General features: G+C 36.7%; 1 protein-coding gene across 6 annotated transcripts in view; it reads left to right on the top strand.

Annotated features, from left to right (window-relative positions):
• The window catches only part of LOC131682570 (cytohesin-1), a 108,169-nt gene that overhangs the window by 36,381 nt on the left and 49,698 nt on the right, over positions 1-22,090 (top strand). For 5 of the 6 annotated variants that reach the window (XM_058964146.1, XM_058964143.1, XM_058964144.1 and 2 more), the window contains exons 2-3: positions 18,173-19,505; positions 19,899-20,031. In XM_058964146.1, coding sequence (XP_058820129.1) covers positions 18,552-19,505; positions 19,899-20,031 — 1,087 coding nt within the window. In that variant the 5' untranslated portion in view covers positions 18,173-18,551. The remainder of the gene's footprint in view (positions 1-18,172; positions 19,506-19,898; positions 20,032-22,090) is intronic. The other variant, XM_058964148.1, reaches the window with a different exon arrangement.

The raw sequence follows: 22,090 nt of genomic DNA, 5'->3' as shown, positions 1-22,090 counted from the left end.
ATCTGGATCCTTATATTCGGTATCTAGTAAAGAAGTACAGGTATACAATTTTGAGCATCCCTTTCAGTACGAATCAGAATCGCGAGTATCGTTGATTTTATTTCGGATATCTAACCCGAACCAGTGATTCTATCAATTTGACTAAATCCGTGACTGTTTAATATGATTTAAAAATGACATGGCACTAGCTTAAAGGACCATTGGGTTTTCCACCAGATCTCACGTGAGATCTTATACTGACGTATCTCGATTGTTAACTCGCTGTCGTATGTGTCAATATTCTTGTTGCAGATACTAGCTGTATCCTCTGCAGGAAGCCTTCATCAAAGGCTTGGGGAGACTTGAATTTTGAAAAGGCAGAACAAAAAATAACCGCTTAAAACATTTTTTTCATATTGTTGAGGTCCTCGGGTACCATTAAAAATGCAAAATTGTTCAAAAATTTTAGTTTTTCAATGCACTTCCTATTAGGGATAAAATGAAATGCTTACATTGCATGTTCACACGTCACGAAATTAGCCATATAACTGGTAACCTAGTTCACTAGTATTATAAAGATAGAAACTGGTGTTTAAGATAGTTCTTGCGTTCAATGTCGTGCAAATTTTAGTAAACTAGTTCAATATTCGAAATAATGTAAAATCATTTCAATACTTCACAGGAAATAACATAATATATCAGTACTTAAAACTAAATCATTTAAGTAGATATATCCATACAAAGCTTGATAAAAAATTACATAAATAAACGAAAATTTATTAATTGCGGATATTTTCTATGATGAGAGCATTTATCATTCTATTGAATACTCAATCTAATACGCAAAATTCGGAAGCCTAAAGTCGCCGTATTTGACTGGAGCTCAACTTTTTGCTTCTGCAACTCACTCATCTCTTTAGATCAGCACAGCAAGAATAAACGTAACGGTTTTCTTTGTTCTTCACCCAGTACTCACAAGTTTGAAGGATCTGTATTTTGTCGTTTGCTTTGTGTTGGCTGAGTATCGTGACCAATGTTGTGGTGGAAAATGGCTCATAGTTACGGTCCGTAATTATCGTGTTTTATGCCAAATTCCTTATTCAATTGATCATTTGGTCGGTGTTAAGTTTTACCGGACTAAGTGGCAATGCATTGATTTGGAGAAAAACGTGTTTAAAGCTGGAATCGCAGAATTCTTTATGTTGTAATTAGAAATTAACTATATTAGAAATTAATAATTGTCATCACTCTTGTTACATATTCCAAATCAGGCAAAAGTCGAATGTAGTTGATGAAAATTTAATTTACATATTGTCTTCGAAATAATAATTTTCGTACAGACTGAAATACTATACTAACTTAAATCTTTATCCAGAGCTTATCTCATGATGTTTTGCGACTTAGTCCGTTCTAACTTAACACCGACCATTTAATCCAAATATTAGTTTTTAGGTGCAATGGAATATAAATACCGTTTGTATTTCCGTTTGTATTTTTATTATTTTTTTTCTGTTCATGTAAATAGCGAGTACCCAATAAGTCAAGGTTTCGACTATCTTATCGTCGGACCTTGATCCATGGTTGAGGCACCAGATTGAAGATAATCAAGCAATTAAAAATATCAATTTTAGCTCTTGTAAAGCAATGCCTTTAATGAGCGCCTTGTGTAAAAACAACGAACGATATAATGGGCTTTGTTAAATATATTCGAAACACCCACATTCCTATGCAGAGCTCATACAAGAATATCTTCCGGAGCTACTGTTTTTCACGAAATACGATTTACCGTATTGTGTAAATCGGCAATAAAATTAAACCGTATGTACCTATGTTAATTTCAGTATTGTACATTCTGAATTACAACAACAATGAATATTCAACGAGTTATTGACGTTACTAATTTTATACAGGGTGTTATCGTTCAATCACTCAAAATGATGGATAGAAAATTAGCCAACACTCATAACTTGCTCGTTTATTCTGAACGATTTTTCTGGTCTCCTTTCGCTCGTATCTTTGGCAACTGTTGTTCTCTTCTTATTTGTTGACTATTTCAAGCTAAATTTTAGCTATCCCACAAACTTGTTCCCATAAAATTATCAGGTTGCTTTTATTTTCAAATTAAATTAATAGAATGATTAGGTTCATATTCGATGAGTCATTGAATTGAGCTAGCAATGATTTAGGACTCATTTAGCTAACTGATGCAACCTCCGTCTACGACCGTGATCTTGAGAACCGACTTTTTTATAATTTTTTAATCGCGAAATTCTCCGAACGACTATCATATGCCGGAAGCGTCACACTTTTTCTTTGTCAGATACAGTGAACCTCCCATTAATCCGTAGAAATTGTACCCGCATTCCGCTCGTTACCTCCTTCGCAATCCGAGTATCAAATGAAAAAATAGCACATCTTCAACATCTGGATTAACGAGCGGTAAGATTTAGAAGTTACGGGTTCACGGCTTGGTACTCTCATTATCTGGTAATTATGGTTCAAATTTTCGCCGTCTGTCTTAAGTATGTGAAAGTTGGCGATTCTGGCGACTGTAGGCGAAACAGAAAATTCTTACTCATCTTTCGGCAACTCAGTTATAGTTACAGTTCGACCGTTCGTTGTCTTTTACACGTTGTCGAAACAAGTGGCCGGGACTGTCTTTCTCGTGTCTTTCGAGCTGAAATTAGCCAAGATGAGTGGCAGAATTGCTACATCGTCAGGTATTAACCGCCAGACGAGAATTAGTATGCTTTTTCGTGGGAAAGACGCATTATTTTTAGCGGACCACTGGTTTGCGTGTTTGTTTGTTCTCAAAGTTTTAAATGAAAGCAATGACTCTTACAATTTTCAACTATGCATTAATTTTTTAATTAGGTAATACTTTGTTTTATAATTAGAAATCAGTGTCTGTTGAAACAGTAATAAAATAAAATTGTAATAAGTTAAAATTGTTTCGATATTTGGTTGGGAAAATTAGTGACAATATTTTGCGGTTTATGGCTCGACGGATAAATCATCAAACTAAGCAAAATTTCATGAAATTAATTTCATTCTAAAGATCGTCACACACTTCACAACACATGAGGATTTCTGTTTGCTTTAACCTGGTCACTTTACCAGCTGTGCCTCTTTTTTCTTTTTACACATGCATTCATTTGAAAATCGATTTTCAATGGTTTTTTGTCCGGCATTATGACGACAGGTTAGCCTGCCGTAACTGACCAATTTTCGCTGCGCGTACATTGGTTGGATTTGCTAGTAATTGTTAAAATTCGCCATACATGATTCGTAGATCCTTCCTTCTGTTTGAAGATCGAAATAGTTTACCGAATTTTCTGGTTGTAGCTCGAGTTCTCTGTAAGCATAGTCCAGAATTTGCACACGTAATGTTGCATTATTGTATTGGTAGTTAGTAAATTTTGTTCTACGCGCGTATTTTGCATATGCATTTAATGTGCGCAAATTGTTTGATAAATGTTTTATCTTTACGAAACGAATTTAATTGTGATATACATAAGTTGCAGAAACATTTATTTAAAGTGCGATAGACTATGTTTATATGTTTATATTATATTAAAACTGTTACTATCGTCTGTTCAAAACTTGGTTTATCCGGAAGATCGAAACGTTGATCCTGTGATGCGAAATAAATATGCCTGCCGGCTATCCGTGACCACAAGGCCAACTTGCAGTTGAAAAACAAATTGAACAGTCCAGTTTGTTGACAATGAATTAATATCCTTTGATCACGTTTAAACTGCAAAGGAACTTTAGCAATGCCATTAATAATAGAACAATAAAAAAATAATAGAATGGAAGCACAATGCACAATGCAACGAGCAACTTTATTTATCCAATTTTCCAGATGCTTGTAAACCTACTTTCAAAATCAACATTTCACTCGCATTTCAGAGTTTTTTTTAAAAAAAAAGAAGTATCTCAAATGGGTTTATTCTCTCTGCTTATGATTCGGATAAAATTATAGCGAGATCGAAACATGGTTCGGCTAGCAATGAAATGTGAAGGCGCTTTGCTATATCTCTCCCTCTAAGGAACAAACAATTCATTTTAATAAATTTTTTTATCCTTGATTTTTTAAATTTTCATAATTTATTTTCTAATGCATTTGTAGCTTTTTCATTGGATTGTTATTGTTATTCAATTTATCAATATTGTTAATTTAGTTTATTTTATTCTTATATTAATTCTATTCCTTTTATTCATCCTATTGTTTTTATTCATTTCGCACATTGTTTTCATTTCGGTGATTTTACATGACTTCTTTTTGTCGGTTCTCATGGTAAAGAAGTCTCAAGTCTGTCCTTGCCGCGTGACATGTTAGTAGACTTGAGCGATTCGTAGTAACATTGGGTAACTTCGACTCCTGCCAGCAGAAAACAAAAGATTAGTCCGTAAGATTTTAGGCCTGGTTCTTATGACCCTGCTATTTCTAGTTTTTTTTTCTCTATATTTGATATCCTTGATCTAAATTTTCATACCTTTTTCTACTTAGTAATCTGTAGCTAATTGAATGTCGTAAAAGGTATGTATAGAAAATGTGACTACATACTAGTCGAAAAAAAAAGAAAATGGAATTGATGAGAATTCTTTTTCTTTTTTATTTTGACTAGTATTAAAGTGGATTAATCTATCGGCAGCGGCGAGTAGATCGCTGTTGGCGCTCCACTGCAAGGTTAATCGTAATAGCCTAGTATGAATCCGGAATTCGAAAGAAAAAAAATAGAGACGAAAAACGATTTTATTTTATTCATTTTTGCATTACATAGTTTGTTTTAGAGTTGTCCTTCACTTAGAGTTGGTATTATGGATCAATATATTATGACAGAGATCTTTAGAGATTTCATACTTTCATATGCTGAGTGATAAATGTCTGTGAAAAGTTAGTTTATGCAAGATAATGATCCGCAGAATTTCGCTCGCACCGGTAATAATTTGTTACACATCCACGTAATAAAGTGACTAACCCAATTTCTTGTAATAGATCGTTAAAAAATCAATTTACCCTGAAAAACCAAGAAATAAAGAATAGTTGAGAGGTACCCAAAAAGTATGGTCCGCCATCCTAATGTCGTACTGTAGCTCGTCAAAGTTGAGCAGAGCTCGACAATTAATAGGAACCCGAGGAAATTCTCATGGACTCAAACACCATAAACCCTTTAAAAAGATCATGAATGGGGGCCATTTCAAATTTCACAACCTTCAAAACACCATAAAATGGTCTCAGTAGTCCATAGATGCACCAAAATATGGTTTTTACATGGAATTTACCGGACCATGGTGTTGGTGTTTTCATGGTTCCCATTACAAACACTATCCAAATACCATATCGTGGGAGTGAATCTGGACCATGACCATGGAGGTATTATGGCCTTCTCGTTTGCTGGGGAAGTTTACTATCAAATACTAATGATAAACTGGGTCATTAAAACATTTAATTCTTTTTTTAAAAGTAGCGCTGTAAAATGGTCTTATTGTTTCGTGGCCAATGTTTCAAAGTTTAAATATTATTCAACTGTAAAGGCAATTTATATGTTCTATACTCATGTTATGAATAAAAAGCAATAATAAATTTATTGATTTGTGTAAAAATAAATTAATATTCAGCGAAAAAATAGAAAGTGACTAATTTTGTATTTTGTATAAGTTGGTCTCATAGTTTTATCCGACACTGAATCTACAACTTTTTCGGACACACCATTGTGATCAAGCAACCCGTTTTTGCGAAATGTTTTATTATTTTCGTTGGTACTCAATATGAAGCTATAACATCGAGAAATTTCGTCTTATATCAAATCGAATAACTGTGCAAAGATTGAGCCAAATCAGCCGATATAGATTGGTATCCCTTCATGGGATCGCTCTACTTAAACAAATTGAATATCGATCCTGCTACCATTCCAAAATGTTTCCCATAACAAGATCCACGTCGTGTATTCCAAACCATTTTGATTCACGCGCATTGTTACAGAACGAAAATTGATTAGAACAAAGTAAAAGAGTATGCTGTAAAAGTCGACTCTCAAGACGCTTCTCCTTGGTTTCCGATTGAATTCAGTGAACCTACTTCGCTTTTCATTGACTACGTAATCTTTTTCGAAAGTGCACGCCTTCGCTTAAAGTACACTTCAACGATACTAAAATTAAGTCCAAACTAATTCTGTGACACTTGTATAAATCCATTTTTCTCTTCTCTCTCTCAACTGCGACCACCATCATTGGACAACCCACACTGGTGGTCGGAAGGGATTGGGAACTTCTCGTAAAGTGTCGGCGCAGAAACAATGAAGTGAGGAAAAAATCAGAGTGCACATTAATCCATTCAGAGCAAGGTCGTATCAGTAATTATGTATATAATGTGTAATGTAATAAAAAAAACGGAAACCTTCTATAAATAACCGTCGTGCAAGCCTCGGTGCCTACTCACAATCAGAAGCGACAGCGAGCCCCCTTACGATGGGGATACACAGTATTGCAAGTAGAGCGGGTGTGAGGTAGCCAAGCAGAAATAAGAAACAAAACGAAACCAAAGAAATATAATGCTAATGAAGCTTTATGTATGCATTCACATCGAAAGGTTGAAAGCTTTTAGGGAAGCGTCCGTTCGTAGATGTATATAAGGAAGCATTATATATTTGTAAACGGAAAAAGTTCCTTGATCCTACTAACCCATTATAACCCAGGGTTTTCATAAAGTGAGCCAAATGCAATGATATCTTCAATTCCATTAAAAAATGTATCAAAGATTATGGGAAAAATAAAATCATCACTTAAAATGGTTTTGTGAATGAAAATATCTCGTGCAAAAAAATTCGTACGCTTCAATAAAAACAACAAATTTTAAGTTGTTTGACATATTTCTTCGGATTTTCTGATAAACAACATTTCTTTTACACCTGTTGGAACGTTTTGTCACATAATGGAATTATTAGCACGAATTACAATAATAAAATTCAATTAAATGTATTGCTTACTTTTCAGCCGCCATTTGCTTCAACTATACACGGTTCAAAAATGTAAACAAAATTATAAAAAATGGCAGTTATCTTGTTGCACAATGAAATATGAGGTGCAACGATCCCATTAGTGCAATAATAAAGCAATTAGATGCCAAAATTCTGCAGTGAATACGCGTTAAACGATGGATAGTTCTGCGTATGAAATTTCATACGCTAGGATATAATGGGCTAAAGGGATATGATACAATGCAATAAAGATTATTTTTGCGGATTTCGTATGAGTCTTGCTCAGGAAACCATTTTTTCGCCTTGCATAAAACATACGAAAGACATGAACAGAGATTGTTAAGGATACTGACCGGAGTTTTTATGAGAAGCGTGATAGCAAACACGTACATATTTTATTATGTTCGATCAGTGGATTGGTTCTGTTCCGCAGTTCTATGTTGATTCCGCGCTTTACTCGTTTTTTTAAATTTAGAATTTTTTATAGTAGAATAGTCGATATGTTTTCATTTGTTGTAGCTTTCAGCACACACTATTGAAATTGTTAATGCAGACTGTTATGATATTCAAGTGAGATAATACATAAATCGTGCTACATCAATGTTATTGTTATTGTTGTTCTTATGTTTAAATAATGTTTTTTTAGGTTCGACATATTCTTTAAATATTTTCATAGCAACAAAAAGTTTTTGTGGCCAGAGTAATATGTGGTAATTGCGTACAATATTAGTTGACACCCAACGAGGTCATTTTAATCTAAATTTCTATAATAATTTATTATTTTTTTTCCTTTTTATTAACGACTTATAGTAAGTCAATCTTTTTAAATTTTTATAGCATAGCACTAAATATGTATTATATAGATGTTTGGGAAATAGCTCAAAGTACGCATGGTTTAGATAATATTGTTTCAGTGCGGCACTTTCTCCAATAGGGCCGAAATAGTCTCATTACCCTAGTTGCTTTGGAAATGTTTCTTGTCTATACAGTTTACTACGACTTTGCCAGAAACGCAAAGTCTTTGTCTCTACTAACTTGGAAATAAATCGCAATTCTCATTCTTAGGAAGACTAATCATTGAACTCCGTACATAGATTTTGTTATCATCGACAGCGATTATATTTGATAAATTTTAGATCAATCTGAAAGTGGTTCGTAGCACTATTGTTTTCGTTGCTTGATTTGAAATTTTTCATAGATCTCCTATAGCGTTATATCTTATATTTGTAATTCATTGTCAAGGGTTGTTAATCAGCGATTGACCCTCCATTCTAGTGGTAATTGCGCTCACTATCTGTCAGCAAACAAGATTATTCTGTTGGCGTGTTTGACAATCAATACCCTTTTCAATTAGTGCTCGACCAAAGCCACAGTGTTTGTCAAACCGCAGAGTAGTAATTAAAATCATGATATTATCAATTCTGCCACATACATGTTGCTGCCGGGCGGTGACGGTTTTTAGTTGACCAGCTATCAACTTTCTGATCTGTCGACTGTGGTTCAGACGGTTTGTTTTTAACCCTAGCTTGTGTAAATCCTGCGAGATTAGCTCCCAAATTGTTCCCGAGCGGTGCAAATATTGTACGACGTAGGAAAGGAGACGGAATGAAACGCGCCACTGTCATAGTTCCGCAATTATGCAAATGCAAAGCGCGAGTGAAAAGCTCCATATTCGTACAATCCGATTGTCACCCGTATCAGCAACGTTGTGTATACAACAATGTGTGAAAATACACTTTAATGTACTTTTGATGCAAATTCAGCGCTCAGAGGTTCACTGTTCTGCAATTTGTAACTGAAGCAGTTTTTGCATCATTTTTCAGAATATACAGCTGTTGATGTATTATTTTTTGTACGAGTTTGTTTTAATTATTCTTTATTTACATACTTTGACCATATTGAAAACATGTTTCTGAAAAGCTGAAGGTATGATTAGATATAAAGTAGACTTGTTACAAGTTAGTTTCTTTCTAATATCCAAGCATGGCTGTATCTGTGATTACGTTTGTAGTTAATTTGTTAGGGCTTCGTCAAAAATGTTTCGCATGACCTCGATATTAGGGTAACTTGTTTCCATTAAACATAAGTCATTATTTAATTCATCGAAGTAGAATGCGACTCGAGGCTCCCTTTGACATTTGTTATGAAATGGATACCTCAGGAACGCACCATTCTAATATGCAATAAGCTTCGGTTTTTCGGCATCATCCCAAATGTTCAGGTTGCGGTGTGAATTATCAATTTTCGTTATAATTTTATGTTAAATGAATCGTGAAAATGTAAATTACTCATCACAAGCGGGACAGGGTATTCGAGAAGTGTGCGTCCGCGGGAATTATATGCTCATAACAGTGCTGGCCGTCAGTATATATAATGGTGAGGAGTAGGCGATGTATTCCCAACCGGACGCGGTGCGATGATGGATCTTGACCACTGCTACTGGTTGACCGTGTTTTCCGCGCCTGAAATTGCTAGGCTACATTTATCGGATTAATAATTCATAACTCGCCAAATTAATTTTTACTGCTCATAATTTATTCAATTAGCTCTATTGCGGGAGAATTGTTTATTGAATTAAGAACGAACAAAAATCGATCGCGATGGTATAATTTAATATCAATATAGGAATACGACTTTGACTGTTAAAGCTGTGATACAGAGCTACCGAAGCTCGTCCAGCTCACAGTGCTGTTTTCTCTTATTTTTGATTAAAAAATGTTGGGCACCATTTTTTCGCACTTATTGGAAGCCTACTCCAGCTGCGATATCCACCCCCGCTTGGCCTATATCTCTATCTCAATTCTCTTTTTAGTATCAGTTCCTTTTCATTGCACACTTAGCCTACATTTTCTTCTCTGTTAGTAGATAGCTGGTATCTTCTTGCCCTCGTTTTTTGAATTAGCAAACTTCAGTGCCTCTATAAAGCTATATAGGGGAGCCGGGACTAGTTGCCGATGTTTTCAGTTTTTATTTTTTAGCACTGTGAACACGTTTCATTAAAGGGCACAATGTTGGCAACATCTATACATTTCATCATAAGTGTTAAATATAAGTGTTTATGTTATTGGCTGGCTCCGCACTATTGAAAAATATAATAATTCAGAAAAAGATTATTAATAACCTTAAATAACACAAAATGTTTGAAAATTATTATTAAGTTTGCTCGAGAACATAATATTACCCACAACATCTACAAAACCAAATGGTATGCAACAAAAGCACATTGGAAAATGTATTTCACATTACTTGAGGTATACACAGGGAGACAGCACTGTACGGCTAATGGAAACGGAGTAAAGGGGACTCCGCCAACTAGCTCCTGGCTCCCCTATCTATGTGTAACTTCGACACCCTCAACTGTTTTTTGCTTATTTCACGCTTCGTTTCGTGTTCTATTTAAAGGGTCGGTGGCGTTGGGGATCATCAATGGTGCGTTCCTGCCCCAGCGAAAGTTTTATTTCCAAAGGCTATCGTTTTGTTGTTTCTAGGTTGAAAAAGATTTTTGCCCGCATAGAACCGTTCGCTGGCGTATTTTACATACACTATATATACCTATCGAACCTTCCTTTCGGTATTGTTTGAATTTTTGCGAGGTTAAAATGGCTTTCTGAATATCGATGGCCTTGACAATGTATTGTTTTGTGGAATTGGTATGCTTTCACCGCAAGGACGTAGTCTATTATTGAGTTCGAGCATTTGCTAACCATATTGAAGCTTCCGGTACCGTTTATCACGATATTGGTCTAAAAACTAAAAAGAACCGAAAAAGTGCCCCAGCTACTGGTGGCCCTTCGCAACCAACTACCGATCAGGAACTGTCGCCCTGCAAGAATTTCGCCCCAACTAAAGGGCAACAGAGCAACTAATCTGTAGGCCATCGTTCCAGCGTCTGGCTCGTTAGATTGTACAGGACTGCAAAGGAGAGCTACGCTTACAAAGCTCAGTCGTAATGATGCCCCGAGAAGCCAATGATGCCTAGGGGAACTGGGGGTAAGACGGACATGTTAAGGACATACTCAAATTTAACATAGTAAAAACATGTTTTTATCAACATGTAATACTCTATCTTGTAGTTCCACATGTTGGTTTTCAAGTGTTCAAAGGGGATAAGTTACAAAAATCAAGAAATAACTTTTTTAAAAGAAATAGAAAACGAAGAAATATTTGCACTTTTTCCAGACTACGGGTGAAACGGACATATTGTGGGGGTAAGACGGACATGTTGGCGATATGATGATCACAACAAAAAATATCCTAATTTTCTGTTTCTAACGCATGTTTTGAGGACTTTGTGGTTCTTCTATATGTGTTCAATTTGAGGCGAAAAAAATACGTTTGGGGTCCAATTTAGAGTTGGAGCAAATGTTGTATTTTCTAATATCATTTTTCCGTTGCTCAAAAGAGAGCTATACAATTACTTCCATTAATCACTTATTATACAAAGCTCGTAAGTTATACATTAAATGTACCATTGGCAATATCAGTTCCTCAATTGCACATAGCCAGAACGCGGGATCTGCACGAAGTCGTCTACCTTTTCCAGGTTCTAGGAATCCGGTGTTTAGCCTCGGTCGCATTAACATGCATTCTGCAAACTACTGTGTGTGAGACTTCAACTAGCTTGACAGTTTGGTCACTAGATTTTCGTTTCTATACGCCAGACATGCCTAAAAGGATGAATCAATGGTATTAGTCAAGACTGTTCGTCTTTCCCCACCAGTACACATATTTTTTAAACGTTTGCCCTTATTTACTCATATATCAACTTACCTGTTATTGCCCACGAAGATGACATTAAAGAGTTACATTAACGAAATAAAAGAAAAAATCTGCGAAAAAAATGATTTTTTCCTCGATAAACCTTAAAATCAGAGACTTAAAAATTACATCCGAACGAAGATGCACTACTGATTATCATTGTTTGCTTAAATTGTACGCGTTTAACACTATTCAAGGCCTACTTAGTGTCTCATATTTCAAGGATATCCATAATGAGAGGATACACATATAATACAATTGAATTTTATATGGTATATGCTTAAAATAACAATGTGTCCGTCTTACCCTACCTGTCCGTCTTACCCACAGTTCCCCTACTTGGTCGGTTTGTTCGAGGATGCAAAATAGTGCGCCAAGCGCATAACTTTCAGGCCAAATACATTAAACTAGCTCACCGCGTCCGCGGGGAGTGCGTCTGAATTATGCTCCCGCAATAAAACAATATACGGTTCTTTACAGGACCAGTTAATGGTGTTCTAATAGGAGTTAAACTGAAATTTACATTTTATATTGCTTAACAAATAATTTTCAGAAAGCTATATAAGAAATACGATGTGTGGAAAGAAAGAAAGAGAATTTAAATTATCCTCTCTCGCTCGTTTTCGTGCACTGCTTTTCCATTCCTTTCTGCTGCTAATACCATCATAACTAAAACGAATGTACGTGTTTGTGTTTCGAATTCATCTCGTCAGTAACTAGCACCATCTGGGTGTCTAGTTAGACGATGTATCTAAACTAGTACCCAAATTAGCAAATATAGCTCTGGTTTGCTGACTAGAAAGCAAAGACGAACTCTTGTCTTTTGATTTAAACGCCTCCTGGTATTAAGCAATAAAATTGGACTAAACCGTTTTGAGCGTTAAGGGCACAAGACCTAATTTTAATTAAGTTTTGTTTTTTTTTTGTGTTTCGAATTCATCTCGTCAGTATTTGCTATATTTGTTTCCCGGGACATCATTCGGGACATGTGGCTTTAGGCGTTCACATATGTCGTGTGAACTGTTTGGAATTTTTGTGTCTAACTAGTGCTAATTTGGGTACTAGTTTAGATACATCGTCCAACTAGACACCCAGATGGTGCTAGTTACTGACGAGATGAATTCGAAACACAAAAAAAACAAAACTTAATTAAAATTAGGTCTTGTGCCTTTAACGCGCAAAACGGTTTAGTCCAATTTTTATTGCACAATGTTATTTTCGATTTTACAAGATTTTGGTTAAATGCGTTGGTTTTGCTCAGAAACAAAATTAGTGTCAGTTCGGCACTAGCTTTGTCCTGTCACTAAGTTAGTGCCGGATTTCAACGAGACGATTTTTTTTAATTGAAACGCAGACTCTATAGCTAATCTTGTTATAAGTTTTGTGCCCTTTACACGCAAATGTCATTTTAAACAAATTTCTCCTTAATGGAGCAAAAATAGTTTTTATCCAAATTTTTCTCCACTAAGGAGAAATATAGTTTATTGTATTATATAGATGTTTATGAAACAGTACACCGATACTATATTCTGAAAAAGGTTACAGATAATATAGCTTCATTTAGAAGTAGTTCAAAAAATAGTGCGTGCTCTCTCCATAATAGGGCCAAAATAGACTCATTACCTTATCTCTGCGTCAACTTACCAGAGCAGTGAAATTTTGTTTCATTTCAAATTCAGGCAATTTGTAAATTCAGGCTTATTATACTTCGGTGTCGGCGACAATGTTCCATACAAGTGGTGACAGCACACCAGCTTCAGGATATCCGCAGACATCTCTACTTGTCTTAACGATGATCACACTTGTCGGTAGCAAAGCAATGCGTATATCCAGTTCGTGATATGTAAAGGTACTCCATGACCTTGTACTGCCTCTAAAACCTTTCGAAGACACGTTGTCAAAAGCACATTTAATGTCAAGAAAAATTGCTTCGAACACTACTTGAAATTTTGAAGATTTCAATTGGAAACTAAAAGCCCGTTTATTCCTCTACTAGTTTGCGGAACATCATTCTATCTTTCGTCGTTTCGGAGATGAGTTTACCCTAACTTTTCCCTACCCTTACTTGTGTTTACATACATGAGATAAGCGGAGAACACCCTCTGCGAGTGTTAAGTAGTAGTATCCAACTTTAAACGTTAATAACTCTTCAACGGTTGACAAACGTGTTCGGCATATCTCCAGAAGCTTTACTCCTTCCGAGGTCCGTGTTCGGATGTTTACAGCGACCTCTAGCGGTGATTTTGTGAACCTCTTAAGCTCTTTGGGAGAGGGGTTGGGGTTGCCTGATTTTGCCCAAATTTGGACAGTATCATTTTTTCATGATTTAGAACGAAGTTGAGGGATGTAGGTCTCGAGATTTTCTTCCATATATGAATTATTGTCATCGTAGTATTCATGCAAGCTATGCTAAGATTGTAGTGGTCGATTAAGGGTTTTGATATGTATCCTCAATAGTTTTTACATTGGGGTAAGGTGCCGTTCACTGAAAAACCTGTTTCAAATTCAATTTCAACCACCATTACAAAGCCTATTGGCAAAAACCATATGAAAAGCTCTCAAAAATCGAACTTTTAGCGAAAATCGTCAACTTCCTCGAAAAAAAATATGTGGGAAACCTTCGTTCAATTACTGAAAATTTCTATAAACTAATGATTTTTTGTAATTCTCTGTTGATAACGACAAAACTTTTTTAGGTTTTTTTTCATGTGAGAAATTTTATTATGAAAACCTTTTTTTTATATGTACCTATCACCACTTCGCTCAGAGGATCGAGAGGGCAGTTCCGTCTTACATGCCTCTGACCCGTCTCTACGTCTGTTATTCTAAACTTTTCTACATAACAAGTATTGTAAAGCCGGCATTCCACCCAGGCATTCCTCTAGAACACACGAATAACACGAAGCGGACAAGACCTTGGAATGTTGCTACTACGAGTGAGTTTGTTTCATTCACGGCCTTATCCAAATCACTTGGAGGTCCAATCGTTGGAAAGTTTAAACCTTGTCGTTAAACGCTCTTCATAGAGGACCCAGTTAGTAGATTTGAAATAACGATGTGTGATGATACCTAGCGAGATGTTTAAATGTTCAAAGACTTGTGATTAGATAAAAGGTTCGAGCTGTATCAGCACGAGCCAGTTTGCAAACTCATGCGTAATACTGCCGGGGTAGGGAGTTTCATCTAACACCTTTTTCCTGCCATATCGTGCAAATGTGGGACGATTTCCTACATTAAGTATATGCAGATGCAGATGCAGATCAATTATTTACAATTTATTTACAACACAAACATATGATTTCATATCGTGATATCGTGCTTCTATTAAAAATATTTGTGTTAAAATAAAAATGAGCTATCGTTGTTTAGTGTAACACACTCCCTCTTAATATTCGCGATGTCTCTCTTACATATTGTCTTTTTCTAATTCTAATTTATGTCATTCAATCGGTTTTGAACAAGGATTACGAGCTGCATTTCTCATTAATTATCAAATGCTTGTTCCAAAAAAATTAAAGGGTTGTGTACAGGACACGACCACGGTGACATTAAAAATGTAGCTTTTTTCAAGAGCGTGCAAATGATTTTTATCTATCACACATATCGACTCACGTTCTTGTTCACTCGCCTGTTTTCATATGTTACAATTTGCTATATACCCTCCCCATCAAAACATAATGTATTGAAGGTCTTTTAACGGTAATCTATTAATTAATCAAGTATCTCACTAGGTGATTGGCATTATTTGGCTGATCCATCTAGTAAAAATAGGCTGGTCTATCCAGAAAATATATTCAAAAGAAAAGTTCCATATTGAGAGCTGTGATGAGGAAGCCCACGCCCGCCAACGGAAATATACAGATTCTCCATGAAATATGAAATTTCATTTTCCATTTAAATTTTCAATAATGTACCAATGAACTTAAGTAAACAATCTTAAGTTTAAGTATTTCTTGATCGATTAGTGGTGGCAAAAAATGAAATTATTTGATAAATTACATTGTTATACAACGTTCGCACTACCAGTTAAAACGGGTTTTATGCTATCTTGGTGACATTTTCTCTTGTTGCTAATTATTAAAACGTGTTATAACTCTGTAGTGTAAACATTGTATTATTATACCAATTCTGCAGCGTTTTATGTTATATAGGTGGTTTATGTGGTAATAGGACTGAAATAATTATATCTTCAGTACAGCGGTTTGTTTCATAATTTAAAACAGATTTATTTTAAAATTTAAATTGGTATACCCAACCGTTCTATTTGTTGTATACTTTAAAACGCAATTAGAACTGTGTTTTAAATATATAGGGTAGGACAGATATTCTGACTGGATAAACTGGGAAAACAATTTTAAGTCCAGTAACGCTTAGGACATGGCTTGAATTTGAATCGAAAAAGAACACCCGCTTCAACTGCTGCTGGGACGGTAAGTTTGTTTTAAAATTTTCCGTTGTGTGCAGTACGAAACAAAAGTGTTTGAAATTAGAAAACAAAAAGTTCTGCTGGGAATGTGATTGTTTCCGATGCAATTACACTCAGATTTTTCACGCAGGGGATACAGGCCGTGTAAATGAAAACCGCGTAAATTAAAAAAAAACGCGTTAATGAAAACCGCGTAAATTTCAAAATCCGCGTAAAGAAAGCGGAGTGTACTCTCCTATATAAAATACTACGCTGCTGAACAGTGCAATAACTACAAGAAGCACGTTGTCAGATGCCTTACTGATAAAAAAACATATAACCGAAATATGAAACATGAAAACCAATAGGCTTCTTACCCTACGCAGCTACAAAGCGCCGTAAACATGGATTAACAAGTTACAACGCACAACGCACACGCATGCATAAAAATAAATATATTTTTTTCAAACGCAACACTCTTAAGGTTGCACAGAGAATGCGCAAAATTCGCAAACGAAAAAAGCAGCTTTTTTCCACACCGTATGTCAGATCTTCATAAAAATCAATCAGCAGTACTGTAACAACATTCTACATACGCTGATTGATTTTTATGAAGATCTGACATACGGTGTGGAAAAAAACTGCTTTTTTGGTTTGCGAATTTTGCGCATTCTCTGTGCAACCTTAAGCAGCACACACCGTATTGAATTAAATCCAAACCGCCCCGTCCACCCACTTTGCAAATCATTCTGTGACACCGTGCTGGTACCCGAAAAATCCGCACACGGCCACCGCTGCCGAAAATGCATAGCGTCTACCGCTTATTATAGTGCCCAGACGCTGCAGCCATGATCTTACCCGTTCGACATAAGAACAAAAACTGATTTAAAACGGGTACGCGTCACCTCTATTTATAAACTAACAGTATATGGTTTAGTCACTTAGATGCGAGTGTGTGCAAATGCCAACGTTACCGAAAATCGATAGCGCTTACTGCATCGCCCGGAGACGATGTTGTTCGTATGGGATAAGAGCAACAACTGATTTAAACGGACATGCGTTGCTTCTATTTATGACTTTTCGTGTTTCATTGAGCAACTAAGCTGCCCTCTCTTGACGGCTGTGTCTGAGAAATCTGCCTCACGAATGGTAATTTTCCCGTTTTTCGTGAACTTTTTAATTTTACCAATTTCCAAAAAAATCCTTTTATTGGGGAGATATTGAATTATTACCAATATTTAAGTTAGGTGTTTCTGAATCGGTTGGTGTATGAATGATTAAAATCCATCTAGTAATATCGGAGTTATAATCGTGCAAACCTTACATAGTTTCGTTACATGGGAGATAGTTTAGATTTTAGAATGACACCTAGCCCCAGATAGTGGAGTAAGACATTTTTAATGTCAAAATAGGCTACTGTTTGTCCTTTACTACAATCATCGATTACCGACATTACGCTGCAGAATATATTCGATATACACGCATTTCGAATAGCACTTTCAACTTCTGAGGTTTATTCATCGCGAATTCTCAATTAAATGCTGTTTTATTTGTATTTTATAATTCATGCTTTTTTGCAGCACGTATTTTCTGTATATTGAAACGCACTGAAACAGCTGCGCGGAAGCGATTCCCTTCCAATCCCTGTGATATCATGTTTTGCAGTAGTGACATGGCGGTAGTAGTCTCCCAAAACGAAAGTGATTTTGTTTATTTCTATGGACTATTTCCATGGCTGCCATTGAATTTTGAACAGTCAGACACGCAGGCACAATTGGAAGCAAGCGGGAAAATATAGTTTCCCAATATTTGGACACGAATGTAATTTACCAACTTTAGCTGCTCGTGGAAGGGCCCGCCTCAGCCGAACAGAAATTTTGTTTATATTTATACTAGGTACCATTGCAGTATTGCATGGGAATGCTTTTATGATTTGATTGGGATACAGCCTCGGATCGATCAGCTGCTGGTAATGAAATCAGTTAATCAATCAAGTTGAAGAATAATAAACAACGATATGTGTGGGATATTATTGTCTCGTTCACAGTTGGTTGGCATTTAAAAATTGTTATGAAAGAATCACTAAGTAAAACGGAGAGTAAAAAAGTGTAATCAATCCTACCAAATAAACGATTCCGTGAGAGCGCAGAGGAAAATACCCAGGATAACGTAGACGATGCAGATTCTCATCGTCGTACGGCATGAGTGTTTGTGTGCCAAAAATAACAGTGCATATAGATTGGAAAGTGAACAGATCGCATATCCCGAAATGTGATCAAGCATGTTGTGATGTACAGTGTATATAGAGATCCCAAAAATAAACAAAAAACTAAATCGTTTTGTCATTTGTTACGCGACTGTGAATGTTCTGGCCCTTGCAGGGCGTTCTTTAATTAATTAAAATAAGGCAAACCAAACCAGCGAAAATGTTCCTCACATCGGGTGCTGATGCGAAGAAATCAAATTGGTTCTCGTCGTTACGACGACAACCGAAAACCAAGAAGATAGCGCTGGCCGCTGAAAAACCAACTCAGAAGAGCTGTGTCGACTTGACATCGAGTAGTTTGTACGACAGCAATCCCCCTAGTGAACCACCTGATCGGCCCGAGGAAAGTAGTGTCGTACTAACGCCTTTGACTAACCCTGCCGCTGAAAGAGCGATATGCACTTGTGAGTGGGTAAAATTGACTCCATCTCCATCATTTGCATCGGATTCACCGGAATCTTCCGCCAGTCTTGCTTCAACAACGACCGCCTCGATAACGACGACGGTTTCGAGGAGTCAGTTAGAGAACAAACATCATCCGATTTCAAGTGCCTCCTCAGTCGATAACCTTACTAGTGATAGTGCTAATGATCTCAAGGATCTCGTTTCTTTGTCCGCGTTGAGTAACACCAGCAGCCTGAGGAGGAGGCCAAGGCGTAAGGAGCAAATTTACACCTCCACAACGGTAACCACTGTCACGAAAACGACGGTTGTGAACAAACAGAAAACATACCGCGTGGGACTAATCTTCAGCGACAATGGTGAACTGTTGAATAGCACTCTCGACCTGCGACAGCTGCTCGAGGAAAGCAAACAGGCTCAACAACTAATTCCTAGTAGCAGTGGGAACAGTAGTGTTAGCAAAGAAGAAGTCAACAACAACACCGGGAAAGATCTGGAATTGCAGGGACAGTTTAGCATACTGCAAGATAGCAATTTTGACTTCATCGACGATAGTGCGGACTTATTCAACCGCAACTATTCGGGCAACATGTCCGCTGTTCATGCCAACTCGGCCAGTTCGACACCAAAAGTTCTGCGAAAATGCAACAACTGTAAGAACAAATCTAATCTAGTCCACAAAAGAAGCATCAGCTCAACTCATCGAAAGAAGGTAATTGAGATAATTGAATGGCTCCAGATTGTGTTTCTTTTTCGCTATAGAATATTTGATCGTTTTTATCAGTTAAAGTGTTATATACCTTTCAACTCGGTTGAATTTCGTGATTTTTTTTTCGCATTTTCAGTGTATTGTTAAAACCTCTTACAAATCAAAACATATTTCGTATGCTTTTACATAAATATAATGTGAAAATAGTAAATATTACCAGAGCTACAGCCGTTGCCGCGAGCGGCTCTTGTCAATTTCCACTAGTTTTTGTAAAAAACTATAATTATACACTTTAAAAATCACGAATATGCACTACATTTTGCCGAAGTCCAAGATATATAACTCCAACGTTATGAAAATTTTATTTACATTTTTTTATCTTTATCATTTGCACAGCAAATAAATGATGAACTGAATGAGGTAGAGTCCGAGATGAGGGCACACGAAAACAAGGAGGAGAACAAACATTCCAATAAAGATAAGCAGATGGCGCTAGGTCGTAAGAAATTCAACATGGATCCAAAGAAAGGTATGTTTACCACTTTTAAAACCATTAGACTATATAGGATTTCTTTTAACGGCTTTGTCAGTCTTTCGATAAATAATGGAACGAATTTTAATATTTGTCCGACGTTTCGATACTTTTTGGCATCATCTTCAGGGGAAACTAGTTTGTAATGTCATGATTAGTCTGGTTTTGGGTTGATACATAGTTCTTGTACTTACAATATAGTTCGTTCTTTGTCTAAATGCTTTGATAAGCTGAATGTCTGAGATATTGTTTGTTGTTCGTACATCTGTGCGTATCTGGATGGACAATGATATTTGAAATATTTTTATAGCACATCGAAGTCAAAATTTTCTCCCGAAAAAATACATTTTCTCTAGTCTCTAATAAATATTTCAATTTCTTGTTTTTTATGTTCACATAGAAAAAAAACCTGTTTAAATATATGTATGCAAATATACTTAAAATATTGCATAGTTTTTTCTTTGCGTTAAAAGAGTGGAATATTAACCACATAGATAACAGGCATGTGTAAACATAAAAATTGATAAACGTTGGAAGTCAGTGTTTCACTATTACCGACTACGTAACTGTTTGCTACACAGCCAAACTCTAATCGCTATCGATGTAAATGAAACGATGATTACCAGAGCTTGTTTTCGGTTAAAATCGTCTTTCACTCCAGGACCCGATGGCTTCCCTTCAATACTTTTGAAAAGGCACATCGACGTTTAAACGACTCCACTTCTTCGCATCTTTAGAGCATCTATTGCCAGTGGCATCTTTCCATCCTGCTGGAAGTCCGCGAATATGTTCCCAGTCCATAAAAAAGGTAATAAGCGAGACGTCAATAATTACCGGGGAATTACTTCATTGAGTGCTGTCTCGAAGTTGTTCGAGCTGGTGATTATGGAACCTCTTCAGGCTCAGTGCAAACAGTACCTAAGTGACGATCAATATGATTTCACGTCTGGGCGTTCGACAACGACTACCCTGCTTTGCCTAACATGCTACATAACAGAGAGTATGGAACGTCGCGCTCAAACCGATGTTATCTATACAGACCTATCGGCCGCGTTTGACAAAGTGAACCATGACATGCGAATCGCTAAAATGGAGAGATTTGGAATTAACGGTAGTCTGTTCCAGTTGTTTCGATCCTACCTTTCAGGTCAAGAAATAGTGGTTGTCATTGGAGATTATCAGGCACCCACATTTACTTCTACGTCAGGAGTACCCCAGGAAAGTCACTTGGGACCGCTGATGTTTCTGCTTTACTTCAACGACGTTCATCTAGTTCTGAAGATTCCACGCCTGTCCTTCGCAGACGATCTCAAGATGTTTCTTCTCATCTGTTCCATTGAAGATTGTAGATTACTCCAACGACAGTTTGAAAACTTCGATATCGTTCTCACGAAAAAAAGAGCCGGTTTGTTTTAACTACCGTCTACTGAATACTGAAATTGAACGCGTTAGTCAGGTGAAGGATCTAGGAGTGATACTAGACTCGCAACATACGTTTAAACAACACGTCTCCTATACAGTTAGCAAAGCATCTCGAATGCTGGGATGCATCTTCAGGATAGTGAAAAATTTTACGGACATTTATTGTCTCAAAGCGCTGTACTGCTCTTTGTCGCGGTCAATCCTGGAGTACTGCTGCGAAGTTGGCAGCCCAAACTATAGCAACGGTGTTGAGACAATCGAGTCCGTGCAACGACGCTTTTTACGTTTTGCGCTTCGTAGGTTGCCGTGGAGAGATCCCGTTCGTCTGCCAAGTTACGAAAGCTGGTGCCAGCTGATTAATTTGGAGCCCTTGCTTGTTCGAAAGAATACAGCAAGGGCTTTGTTCGTTGCTGATACTTTGCGAGGTCATCTGGATTGCCCAGCCATCTTGGAGCAAATTAACATGAATGTCACACCTCGAACAACGCATAACAACCTCATGCTCCGATTGCCATTTCGGCGCACTAATTATAGCATGCACGGGGCTATTACTGGCCTACAAAGGATCTTCAACCGAGTCGCATCAGCTTTCGACTTTAATTTGTCTCGCCCAACTCTACGTCTACGATTTTAC

This window comes from Topomyia yanbarensis, chromosome 2, assembly GCF_030247195.1.
Source record: "Topomyia yanbarensis strain Yona2022 chromosome 2, ASM3024719v1, whole genome shotgun sequence".
Classification (NCBI taxonomy): Eukaryota; Metazoa; Arthropoda; class Insecta; order Diptera; family Culicidae; genus Topomyia; species Topomyia yanbarensis.
This window is presented reverse-complemented; position numbering and strand designations above follow the sequence as displayed.